The sequence below is a fragment of the Ursus arctos genome, unplaced genomic scaffold (genome assembly GCF_023065955.2).
Source record: "Ursus arctos isolate Adak ecotype North America unplaced genomic scaffold, UrsArc2.0 scaffold_32, whole genome shotgun sequence".
Classification (NCBI taxonomy): Eukaryota; Metazoa; Chordata; class Mammalia; order Carnivora; family Ursidae; genus Ursus; species Ursus arctos.
In genome coordinates, this window is record NW_026623008.1 from 17,583,773 (window position 1) to 17,597,380 (window position 13,608).

The following is a 13,608-nucleotide window of genomic DNA, read 5'->3' on the forward strand; positions in this document are numbered from 1 at the left end:
CAGGGAGAGTGGGGCAGGCCATGAGACAGGCGGCAGAACCAGGTGCACCAGGGCCCTAAGCCAAGTTCAGAAGACATCGGCATGTGGGAGCAGATTCGAGGAGCTACAGGGAAACAAGAACAGATTTTTCTAGGGGGCTGTTCGTGGGGCTAGCATTTGTTTATTGCGTGGCCACTCACTGTGTGCCAGGCACTGTTCTGAGTACTTCACATGCAGTAACTCATTCAATCCCCATTTAATTAATTCATTAATTAATTTATTTTAAAGATTTTATTTATTTGACACAGAGAGAGAGAGCGCGCACAAGCAGGGGGAGTGGGAGAGGGAGAAGCAGACTCCCTGCTGAGCACAGAGCCCGGATGTGGGACTCTATCCCAGGACCCTCAGATCATGACCCGAACCAAAGGCAGACGCCTAACCCACTGAGCCACCCAAGCGCCCCTTAATCCCCATTTTAAAGATGGGAAGACAGGGCCAAAAGAGATAAGGCCCACGGTCGCATGGCTAGTAACTGTCAGGGCCAGAATTTGAACCCAGGCGGTCTTAGTACAAAGTCTACTCTTTTTTTTTTTTTTTTAAGATTTTATTTATTTATGTGACAGAGAGACAGCCAGCGAGAGAGGGAACACAGCAGGGGAGTGGGAGAGGAAGAAGCAGGCTCCCAGTGGAGGAGCCTGATGTGGGGCTCGATCCCGGAACGCCAGGATCACGCCCTGAGCCAAAGGCAGACGCTTAACGACTGCGCTACCCAGGCGCCCCTACTCTTTTTTTTTTAAACTGGGGTATAATCGACACATAACATTAGTTTCGTGTGTACGGCATGATGCGATATTTGTACACGCTGCAAAGTGATCGCTACCATAAGTCCAGTCAACATTCATCACCATACACAGCTGCAGAATTTTTGTCTTCTTGTGAGAACTTTTAAGATCTACTCTCAGCAATTCCCAAAGTGCAATACAGTGTTGCTAACTGTGGTTGCCACGCCGTACGTTACATCCCGACTTATTTTCTAACTAGAAGTTTCTGCGTTCTGACTCCCTTCACCCATTTTGTCCACCCCCACCAAACATACGAAGCCTACTCTTACCCATTAACCAAACTGATTTTCAAATGAGGATGTGCAGGATAAAAGAAAAAAAAAATCGCACAGTTTTCAATGAGGAAATTTTAGTCTCAATGCTGCTGCTAGCTAAGTGACCTGGAGCAAGTCACATTGCGGGGCCTCGGTTTCCTCATCTGTAAATCAGAGACATCGGACTCAACGCCTTTGGGTGCCTCTTAGCATCAAGAGCCCCTAAACCAAGGAAGAGCTGAGGCAGGACATGTCACCGTGACTCTCCCAGGTTTCAACAGTGAACAAGGAAGACGCACACCACTGGCATCCAGTCCGCTGCCACACTCAACACCGCCCTCAGTTCACACACGTTTTCCGGGCACCTACACGTGTCTGAGGAGCTGGAGTTGCCCAATAAAATACAAGACATGCAAGGCTCCTCCCTCCCACCCTGGCCAGTTAAATTTGAATTTCAGATAAACCATGAAAAGCTATTTTAGTGTAAGTATGTCCCATGCAATATTTGGGACATACTTATACTAAAATAATTGTCATTTATCTGAAATTCTAAACGAACTAGAAATCCTGTGTTTTTATTTGCTAAATCCGGCAACCCCACTGGACCTTGACCACATTTTGATTTTGCTGCGTTGCAAACTGGTTTGAGTCCAGGCCAGATATGAAGAGGGATGTCACCTCTTAGCCTAAAGCGAGAGAGGGCTGCCTGTTGGCTCTTAAGGAATCTTTAGGAAGAGTTTCAGGTTCATCCAGGCAGCCGTGTGCCGGAGCTGTCCCGGGGCAGCCTGAGAGGGTGGCTGTTAGGGTGTCAGAGATTTTGCTAGTGGTAGCTTGAAAGCAAGCTGGGAGTATTTACACCGCAGAAATTGGCAAATGCTATAAATCAGAACTTTCCTTCGTGGAGGGGAGAGCTGGTTTACCAGCATGTCATGACCTTCACACATCACGCAGGTAGGTTTCTAAGCTCCTTGGAGGGAAACCTCCGACTGCAGAGCCTTCAGGCCTTCTCCTCCAACTGCTAGAAGGGTTGGTGAATGGCTGGCTGGGAGGGCAATAAAAATCCAGGCCTTTCACCTCTGGGATAACAGTTCTGTTGACTAACCTTTTGTGACCTGGTGAGTTTGGGCCTCTCAGAGCAGATCCCCAAAATAAGAATCCAGGTCGCAATGGGGGTGACCTTAGCCATCCTTGGTTTCTTGGCCAAGACCACACCAGAGGGCAAAAACCAAATAAACAAAGCAAAAATGGGTGTGGGGAGGGAGAAGGGAAAAGAACTATTTAACTGAGCTCTACTGACGGCCTGCCGAACGCCGAGAGGACGATGTGGATGCCCTACTGTTGTCTCCCAGGCCTGTCCCACAGGGTGAGGATTAAATGAGTCGATACACACAGAGCAGTGAGAGCAGTGGTGGTGTGTGGCCGCTACTCTTGGCATTGCCCGCCACGGAGCCACACCTTCCCATGGGGGCTAAAGACCTTGAGAGTGGGACTGACCAAGGGAGGACTGGCTGATGTGCTCCCACCCCTGAACCCAACATGCATCTGGGTGACATTTGGTTGAAATGATCTTTGAGAGCCCTTTTGAAGGATTTGAGTCCCAAATGGCAGCCCCTGTAGGTGCCAAGCGTGGGACAAATGTCTATGTTCACTTTACCCTGGGATAGGTTGGACAGGTAATGAGGAGGAGGCAACAGGGAGTGGGGCGTGTATCTCCTCCCCACCTCCCCCAGTATGTCCATAGGTTATAGGAAGCTTGAGGTCCGCCAGCCTGGAGCCAGCTACATAGCCTGAATTTTCTAGTCCAGATTTCGGAAATTCTGTCCAATTAATACTTTTGAATCAATGATTTGTCAAACTGTTTCTTGTCTTGGGAAATGTAGTCTCTGTTGGGTCATTGCCTAAAGGCCCCACTAGAGCTGCCTTTTGACTCTTCAAAGATATTCCACCTTGTTTTGGTCCATTTTGGGGCTGGCGAGCTGACGTTTCTCAGGAGTGCACAAGGTGAATGAAAATTAGGGGTCTGCTGAAGGGCTTAGAAGTTTCTAACAGGAGGAGCCCTGTGCTGTGCTTAGTCCACTGGTAAACCATACAGGAACTTAGGGCTCTTGAGGGAACAATCTCTTTTTACAAATGTCTCTAGGCTTAGGGTCTCAGGACCATGTGTCCATAGACCGTGTTGACTTCATCGAAGCCAGAGATCTTTTACTCAGGTTGACGTGGCCAAAGTGATGAGGACAGCATGGACTGCATGGTGGGAGAGCTGCCATCGGCCCCCAGGGCATGTCCCCTCCCCGGACCTCAGGGCCCTCATCTGTGAACCTGCAAGCGGTGTCAAGATCTGTGGTTTTCAGACCACATTCCTGGGGTCCACCAGGGAGCCCAGGAAAGGGGCCAGAGTGGGCAGCAGCTTCGAGCAGCAGTGCACCTTTACCAGCGGGCTGCACGGGGAGACACTGTCACAGAAAGGGCCCTGCTGCTGAGCCCGGGGATTCCAGGTCACTGAAGCCCTCTGGTTCAAACCGTCTCTGACTCTGAAATGTGCCCCTTGTAAGATGCCCTTCCCCCTTCCTGCCTTCTCTCCCTCCCTGCCTCACCCCACGTATGTTTCTGCCTGGCTTCAACGTTCCCGCACCTCTGATCATGGCTGAAAAGGGAAAGAGGCAGCGAGCATACTCCATGCAAGGAAACACCCCTGTTTTGTTCAGAATGGGGGAGGATGTCAGCCATGAAAGGTCCCTGGGAGCCCTAAGGGAGCGAGTAGGAAAATGGGATGAGGTCTCTTGAGGAGATCTTTTCTTAGTCGCTCAGGTAAGCGTGGGGAAGCCAGGCAGTGGGACACTGGCCACCCGACAGATGAAAATAGTCACCAGCTGTTTGCCCACAGCTGGGCCCGTGGGCTGGGCTGGAAACACAGACAAGAGAAGTCAAACCCACATTTTTGAAGCGTTGGTTACTGGGGGTATTATCCCCAAGTGCACATCCGCTTCTCTTTTTCAGAGCCTTCCTCTTGCTCAAATCTGGTGTCAGCATATTAGCAGCCCCTTGAAGTCCCCTGAGTGGCATATCAGCAGAAACGCAACTCAACAAACACATGTGGAAGGCCACTGCGGACCAGAGCCCAGGCCAAGGTGCAAGGATACAGTACGACCTGTTAGCAGCTCACACGTTCTAGACTGGGATGGAGGGTCCCGATGTGCACACCCACTACCATCAGGCCAAGCAGAAGGCGGCCAGGGGCACGAGAGTGACTGTCAGAGCACAGAGGAGGGTGTCCCTGCTTCTGTCCCCAGGAGACGTGGGGCACAGCATCTGGGAACCAGGAGCTGCCGTCTGCGTCAGTCCTCGCTCTGCCTGACCCTGGCTGTGCGAGTCACTCAACCCTCTTTGTGTCTCTGGGTCATTATGTGAAAAGCAGAGATAATGATGAGACTCAGCTCACAGGGTCATTATGGGGATTAAATGAGTTAATAAATGCAAAAGTCTTCAGAGGGGTGCCTGGCATGCCATCGGTGCCAGCCAAGTGTTTGCTATTTCCAGGAACAGGGACTGCAGACTCCTTAGGGAGGCGTGCCAGTGACCCATAGGGAGAAGTCAGGCTTCCGGAACAGAAAGGTCAGGCAGAGCCTGTTGTGGTCCAAACACGCAGCTGAGTGCACACTTGGGCTGATTATCCCCTTGAACACGGTGGCCCCTGCAAACTGAACTTCCTTTCACTTAAATCTCCTTCGCGTATAAAATACCCCTGGTCCGCAGTGCCTTGTCAAGTTAGTGAGTGACACAGTATTAACTTGATACAACTTCATCGCACATTAGACACGGGCCTGCTTACCACTTGGGAAGGTGGCTTTTACTGTCAGGCTACATAATCAATCAACATGCATCTTTACATTCGCCCGGCTAGAGAAGACAGTACCCGTACGCTACCAGCATTCATTCACTGGGGCCTGGAAGGGATGAATCAGGTTTAGAATCACGGAACAGTGATCCCCGGCAAGGGCCTAACTATTATAACAGCCTTGCTCTTAAAATGACGCGAAGACATTACTAGTGTTACATAGCATGGAAAGCAGTGACCACCATCCAGAGGGAAATGGGAAACAGGGAGGTGGATGAAGAAAACGTCCATCGGGCTCCTGGGCTCCGTGTCTGTCCCAGGTGAGGCATGTCCCTTCATGCACACGGAGTCACCAGCACGTCTATAAATAATCATAAAATGTGCAGGGAAGCAGACTTCATTTCTAGAAGTACAGATTGCCAGTCACGACGCCGAGCTCTGTGACGGGATCCTGTACCCAGGACTGAGGTGCATGGGGCATGGGAGCCGGGCAGTGTCCCCACAGGGTTAGCCTGATGAGGTTACTGCACATTTCACGGGACATGGATGCTCTGTGTTAAAGACGTGCTAAATGGGTCACAGAACTAATGCAAGGATACAACCAAGTTATGAGATCAGGCATAGGGTGTGGACGATTAGTGTTCTTAAGAAGGGTGGTGAAACACCAGAGTTTTAAAATCTGTTTTTAATTTGTATTGCCTCACTAAATTATTGGGTGATGTTAACATCTTTAACTTCTCAATGTCTGTTTCCCTCAAGAAAGATGAGAATAATGAGCCTGGGACAAGAACATTTGTTTTCTCTTTTTACAGCTTCAAGAACCTAAAAAATTTTATAGCCCAAATCTTCCTTACGTTTCCGATGAGGAGACCGAAGCTCAGAAAAACCAAGCGACCTGTCTAAAGGCACACAGCTCTTTAATGGGGCAGATCGCAGGGAACCTGATTTATGAATCCCATGCTCTCGCCACAAAGTTACTGACATACTTATTTACAGAAGGCTTTCAAGTACGTAGATGAAAGTTTCCATATGTCAAACCAACGCGACTCTCTCTGGAAAGTGAGAATCGAATTTCTGGGCGATTTCTTTTCTGTATTTGATGCCGCCTGTCGCTTTGGCGGGCTACCACTGGTTCCTTCAGCAGACTTTTCTGAAGAGCAGTGGTAGCTGGAAGCCTAACTCGAAACGCCGGCCCAGTTGGTTTCTGGATTTGAGTCTTCAATGTAGCATGGCTATGCCCATTGCTCGACATCTTTCCCTCTCTTGAGCTTGGGCTGTTTTGTTAAGGTCTATTCAGAAACATACCTGCTGACTTTCGTAAATTGAATGTGTAGCTTTGCAGGCCACAAAAGGGGGTGTGGTAGTGTGTGGAAAGAACATGAGGCTTCGGAGTGAGCTAGACCTGGGTTTGAGGTCTAATTCTTTCCACGTTGATTCAGCAAATATTTACGTAGGGCCTCTTTGGTGCCAAGCCCTGTGCTGTATGACCCCGGGTGGGTCATTTAACTTTCCTAAGCTTCATTTCCTCTCCTGCTAGATTAAGATAATAAACCCATCCTTTCAGCATTGTTCTGGGGATTAGAGATATGGTCTAAAAATGATTGCACACATAGACAGCATCGGTAAAAGGTGGTTGCTATTATATTTTTTGGAAGCTGGATTGCGAGTGTTCCAGCTTGACCAATGGGACACCGAACAGAAGAGACAGACAGAGGGACAGTTAAAACAGATACAGAAACTAGAGGGAGAAGAGAGAAAAACTCCTGAGCAAATACCTTGTTTATCATCTTTGGGGAAAACCTTCAAGTAATTAAAAATGTGTGTGTGTGTGTGTGTGTGTGTGTGTGTGTGTGTGTGTACGTGCGCATTTTTTAAAAAAAGCATATTATTTGCTTTCTTAGAATCCTAAAATGTTAGAAGTGAAAGGAACTTAAATATTCTCTCGTTCAGCGCTTTTGTTTACAAAGCAGGACCCACGGAGGGGCAGAGGGGCTTTCTGAGCCCCCGCCCCCCAGTCCTTCCGGACTCATGTGCCTTCAGACACTGCGTCTCCTCCTTTCCTCTCCGCCATCTTGGCAAGGTTATGGGATCAAAAACATTTTCAGAATGCAGCAAAAGGTAGCTGAGATGATGACTCCTTCAAAAGAATGTTATTCTAAAGATCTTTGTTAAAGGAAGGAAGGAATGAAGATTTTAGACTCTAAGGACGTCTGTGAGGTGCTTCAGCCCCCTGCTGGTGACAGAGGAGAAGGTTAGACCCTTGGGCCTTTACCCAATGAAACCCCAAGCTGCCCGATGACAAGGAGCCAAGCTGAATTTTCCAGGTCAAAGAGGAAAAGGGACATAGAAATATGTGGGGAAGAGGGTGAGCCTGGAGGAAAAACAAACAGGAACAGTAATAATACACTGTTAAAGGAAGTTTTTAAAAAGAGGGGGGCCTTCATCACAAAGGTAATTTTAAATTTATTCGACTCTTTTATTTTTACTAGTATGTTACTGGAAGAAAACCTTGTTATTTCCTCTCCTGTCAGAAGGAGTGAAGCTGGGGGAGAGGGGAGAGAAAAGGAGTTTTACCTTTTACTTCATATACCTGCAATTTTTGAATTTTATACTTTTATAATAAATTTTAAAATACATTTCTTCTTAAAAAATTTTTTTGGGGTTCAATGCGGCACGATAAGTCCAGATGCTGTTGTTCTCTCTGAATCTCATACCTTCCCAACCCATTCTTAAAATTCCTTCAGATCACGCAATTGGAGAGGAGGCTGTGGCTCCTTGGATGACACTGCCCTCTACTGGTCCTAGGGACAACTGCACCAGCCCGACTTGTGTGCCTGTCCCCTGAGGCTCAAACCCAGACTAACAGTAAAGAGCGTCTAAGACGATGTCATTACCTTTTTATAATAAAATCTCTTGGCTTGACTGTTGAATCCCTTTTTTTCTGATTCTGGAACTGTTGACGTCTGGCTTTTAAAAGGAATGGAGGATTGTGTTGGATATGCAGCAGTAAACCCTGTAAAAACAAAATGAAAATTAGCACGGAGAATTGACAAATATAGAAAACAAAGAGCACTTTAAAGTTTTATTTTATTCTATTTTGTGATTTTTTCAAGATTTTATTTTATTTTATTTTAAAGATTTTATTTATTAATTTGACAGAGAGAGACAGCCAGCGAGAGAGGGAACACAGCAGGGGAGTGGGAGAGGAAGAAGCAGGCTCCCATCGGAGGAGCCTGATGTGGGGCTCGATCCCAGAACGCTGGGATCACGCCCTGAGCCGAAGGCAGACGCTTAACGACTGCACCACCCAGGCTCCCCTCAAGATATTATTTTTAAGTAATCTCCACACCCAACCTGGGGCTTGAACTCACAACCCCGAGACCAAGACTCATTCTCCACTGACTGAGCCAGCCAGGCACCCCTTAAAGTTTTATCTGAAATGGAATAGAAGAGAAACTTGCTTTTTGACAGGAGATACACAGGAAACTCATTTTTTAAAATATTCCCTTTACTTTCTTTCTCTCTTAGTAATTTATTGGGTATTCCCTACCTCACCCTCACCCCTGCCCCAACTCTTAAACTAGTGACACTTGGTCACATCACTGAAGGATATTGTCCCAGGGAAGAGGAAGGATCTGGCAGGGAAGACAGTCTTGCCGTGCAGGAAGGGGACACAAAACCATTCCAGAGCAGCCAGGAAGAGGAGACAGGCACTCATCCTCAGCCCAGACTCGCACCTCAGCGAAGCGCCATAAATTCCAGAGAGGTAGGGAAATCCCAGACTGGGGCTTGCTGTCTGGGCACTGCGCAAGACATGGGTGAGTTAGGCTCCAGCTTTGTGCAGACATGGGGTTAGAAAGCATCAGGGGATCATTTATGGAAAATCAACTTAAAATTGTACACATCGGGGTTGTGACACATAAATGATATATAAATTCCCTGCTCTGAGAGGAGCTCTCGCGTGTGGGACAATTGTTAAGACTCCACAGGCAGCAACTCTCTGCACAGCAGATTAATTACAAACTCCAACCTGTGAGTGTAGTAGAATCCGACTCCATTTTTCGACATTGGACCGCTGACAGCTTTTAAGCCTTAGTCCTCCCTCTTCCCCTTCTGCCCCATATAGGGTAAACTGATGAGAAGGCCTAGGGGCTCTCCCCTTTGGTACAGGCCAGAAGTTCAAACTATACAAACCCCTGCCCTCATGCCAGCCCCACTTCCTAACCACAAGAAAACCCCAAGCGTGTCTCTCTCCCCTCTCTCGAGCCATTTTGGGACCAGATTGGGGAGCCTACCCTGCTCTCCCCAGAAAGCCTCATTATGTGAGTAATAAACCTTGTCATATCCTCTTGATGAGTGTGCGTCTTGACATTCAAGCCAAATTTTGGAGGGGGGTCCATCCTGAGTCTGTGGGGTGTGCACAACACTGAGCCACGTTACCTCAACATCCGAGTCCGAACCCTCACAGAGAAAACGTGTGCAGAAGTCGAAAAAAGAGAGCCAAGAGAAAGAAAGAAGGTGCGGTGTGGGGGTAAAGCCGCACAGAAACGATCTTTAAGGCCCAATATCTTAGTCTCTGAATTTTGGGAAACACAGAACTTCTCTTCAGCCAGGGAAACCCATGGCCAACAGGGACCCCTCAGGAGGTGCTATGATGAACCAGCTTTACAGACGAGGAAACTGAGGCTTAGTTACTCACCCAAATCACACAGCCTTTCAGTGAAACAGCCAGGGTTTGAACACAGTTGGTCTCATGAGCCTGGGCCCTTAAGCTCCAAGCTGTGCTTCCTCTTCCTGAGTCTGGCCCAGAGTAAGGACCCGACAGACCAGTGCATGAAAGAATGGGGAGGTGGCAATCTTGCCTAATTTGCTCGGGTTGAGGATGAAGAAGCAGAATAAATGTTTGGCTAGAAAACATGTGAGAGGTAAATATATGCTATATTTATTCCTTTCCTCCCTTCTCTCCCTACCCCCATTTAGGAGGTGGATGGCAAGGTATTTTTTCTTTAAAGGAACTAGAGAGAACAAATCAGAAAGCAGCACATGCAAGGCTTCCTAGCTTTTGTTTCTAAAAGTCTATGGAGCAACTGAAAGAGACTGCAGAGGAAACAGCAAAGAAAGGGGGCTTCTGTTTTTTAAAAGGTAAATGGAAGTCCATTTTCCTGGAAGAAGGAAAAAAGTTTCTTGACTCAAAAGATCAATCACCTTGGCTTCCGGCTGTGGTAGAGCCATGTGCACAAAAGCAACCCTCTTGAGGAAGACAACCAGAAAGATAAGATTTTTAAAAAACCACTAAGGATCATTGGACTTCTATTTCCAATCAAAATGGGACTGGATTTGCCCTCCTAGCTGTGGAAACAAAAGTTAAACATGGACAAAATATATGAAACAATGGTTTTCCAGACACTGGACATGGAGCAATAATCTATCCCAGAAGATTGAAGAGGATAAGACATTTCCCAATCCATTCCAGGAGGCCAGCCTCACCCTGATACCAAAATGAGACAGAGTCATGGGGTGCATGGGAGGAACCACTAAAGATCAATAACCCTCACTAACACACATGCAGAAATTCTTAGAAAAATTTTAGTCAATTAAATCCAACAATAAATAAAAAAGATAATACATCATGACCAAGTGGAGTTTATCTCAGTAATGCAAAGATAGGTTAACTTTTGAAAGTCAATGTCAATCACCATATTGACCAACTGAAAAAGCAAAACCATATGATCATCTCAGTAGATGCAGAATGGAATCATGTGGCATGTATTCTTTTTTGTCTGGGTTCTTTCATTCAGCATAATTATTTTGAGATTTATCCATGTTATTGAAGTATCGATGCTTCATTGATTTTATTGCTGAGTAGTATTTCATTATAAAGAAATGTGACAATCGTTAATCCCCTGCTGATGGAAATTGGAGTTGTTGCCAGTTTGGAGATATTACAAATAAAAGTTATTATCTACATCCCAATACAAGTCTTCTGAGTGGACATACATTTTCATTTCTCCTGGGCAAATACTCAGGAGTGGTATGGCTGGATCAAATGTTTAACTTTTTTTTTTTTTTAAAGATTTTATTTATTTATTTGAGAGAGAGGGCACAAGCAGGGGGAGCAGCAGAGGGAGGAGTAGACTCCCTGCCGAGCAGGGAGCCCGACACGGGGCTCCATCCCAGGATCCTGGGATCACGATCTGAGCCAAAGGCAGACGCTTAACCAACTGAGCCACCCAGGCGCCCTCAAATGTTTAACTTTTTTTTTTTTTTAAGATTTTACTTATTTATTTGACAGAGAGAGAGAGACAGCCAGTGAGAGAGGGAACACAGGCAGGGGGAGCAGGAGAGGAAGAAGCAGGCTCCCAGCGGAGGAGCCTGACATGGGGCTTGATCCCAGGACTCCGGGATCACGCCCTGAGCCGAAGGCAGACGCTTAACGACTGCGCCACCCAGGCACCCTCAAATGTTTAACTTTTAAGAAACTGCTAAACTCTTTCCTAAAGTTGTGCCTTTGTACATGCCTATTAGGGTATGAGAGTTACTGTTCCTTCATATCCTTGTCAACAACAGGCAGTCCTTTTCACTTCAGCCATCCTGTGGGCTGTGTAATAGTAGCTCATTGTGGTTTCCATTTGTATTTTCCTAATGACTAATGATGCTGAGTGCCTCTTCACATGCTATTTCCCATCTGCATATCTTTTCTTTGTGAAGTATCTGTTGAGAAAGCATGCATAAAATCTAATGACCTTATAGGATTTTAAAAAAAACCTAGCCAACTAGGAATAGAAGCAAAGTTCCTTAATCTGATAAAAGCTACCTGTGACAAAAGCCTAGAGCCAACATGATACTGAATAGTGAAATATGAAAAGCTTTCTCCTGAGATAGACAAACCAGGAGGCTGTTGTCACTCTTCTCAATACTGTCCCAAAGGACTCTAACCAGGACAAGAGTCAAGAAAAATAAATAAAAATGTATGGATCAGAAAGGAAGAAATAAAGCTGTCATTATCTACAGATGACAAGATTATACATGGAAAAATTGGGGGAGAATCTATAGACAACCTATAAGGGGTAATTACTGAATTTAGTAAGGTTGCTAGAATCAAGGTCAATATACAATATTGTATATACAATATACACAAGTCAATTTGTTTTATTTCTAGATTAGGATACAATTAGAAAAGGAAATTAAAATATTACCATTTATAACAGCATAAAAATCAAATGCCTAGACAGACATAAAGAAGATACATGTGATCTCTACATAGAGATCTACAAAACATTTTTGAGAAAAATTTAAGAAGACTTAAATAAAATAAATGCACATGGATGGGAGAACTCAACATCGTAGAAATGTAAATGATCCCTAAATGGGGGGGGCGCCTGGGTAGTGCAGTCGTTAGGCGGCTGCCTTCGGCTCAGGGCGTGATCCCGGCGTTGTGGGATCGAGCCCCACATCAGGCTCCTCTGCTATGAGCCTGCTTCTTCCTCTCCCACTCCCCCTGCTTGGGTTCCCTCTCTCGCTGGCTGTCTCTCTCTGTCAAATAAATTAAAAAAAAAAAACTTAAAAAAAAAAAATGATCCCTAAATTGATTGTTAAAATCAATGCAATCCAAGCCAAAATAACAGAAGGATTTTTGTTTTTAGAACATTAATGAGTTGATTCTAAAATTTATATGGAAATGCAATGGGGCCAAGAATCACCAAGACAAGGTACAAAGCTGAAAGACTTACACTACTAGATTCAAGACTTGTTATGAAGTTATAGTAATTAAGACAGTGTAGTATTTGGGTGCAAAAAGTGCAGTATTTGAGCTGAATAAAGAATCCAGAAGTAGCCCTGCATATACATGGACATTGGATTTATGACAAAGGCAGATCTGCAGAAAGGTAGAAAAGGAATGGCCTTTCAGTAAATGGTGCTGGGCCACTTGGATATGGATATTGAAAACACCAAACTTGTACACCCACCTCGTACCATATACAGAAACAATTCCAACCGACTTGTAGGTCTAGACATGAAAGGTAAAATAATGCAGTTTCCAGAAGCAATTATTTGGGGCTAGGCAATGATTTCCCAAACAGGACAGACATATGCAGTAACTAAAAAGGAAAGGATTGATAAATTGGGCTATATTAAAATTAAGACCTTCTGTTGATTAGCACACCATTAAGAGTAGAAAAGAAAGTCACAGACTGAAGGAAGGTGTTTATTCTCCCTGTAGCTGACAAATTGACTCATTTCTAGAATGGTTTAAAGAACTCTTAAAAATAAGAAAAATCCAATTTAAAAAATGGGCAAAAAACTTAACCAAGCATTCCTCCAAAGAGAATATGCTGAAGGTCAACCAACATATGAAAAATCGCTTAATTTCATTGATCAAAGAGCAACGCAAATTAAAACTGTTCTGTGCAAAAGATGTCAGTGATGATGTGGAGCAACTGGAATTCTCATACGATGCTTGTAAAGAAGTAAAATTGGCTAAACCACTTTGGAAAAATGGCGGCATCCGCCAAGCTGATCACAAACACATCCTAGGACCCAGCGATTCTACTCTGAGGTATAGATGACATACATACATTATACGTCTGTCCCTGAAACATGTACGAGCCTAGTTAGCAAAGCCTTTATTCATAGTAGCCCCAAACCGGAAACAACCCAAATGTCCTTCAATAGTAGAATGGATAAATTGTGTCGTATT

At 45.5% G+C, this 13,608-nt stretch overlaps 1 protein-coding gene across 5 annotated transcripts in view; it reads right to left on the minus strand.

Moving 5' to 3' along the window:
- The window catches only part of STPG1 (sperm tail PG-rich repeat containing 1), a 46,735-nt gene that overhangs the window by 25,429 nt on the left and 7,698 nt on the right, over window positions 1–13,608 (minus strand). For all 5 annotated transcript variants that reach the window (XM_026517040.4, XM_026517043.4, XM_026517042.4 and 2 more), the window contains one exon: window positions 7,805–7,923. In XM_026517040.4, the coding sequence (XP_026372825.1) occupies window positions 7,805–7,923 (119 nt within the window). The remainder of the gene's footprint in view (window positions 1–7,804; window positions 7,924–13,608) is intronic.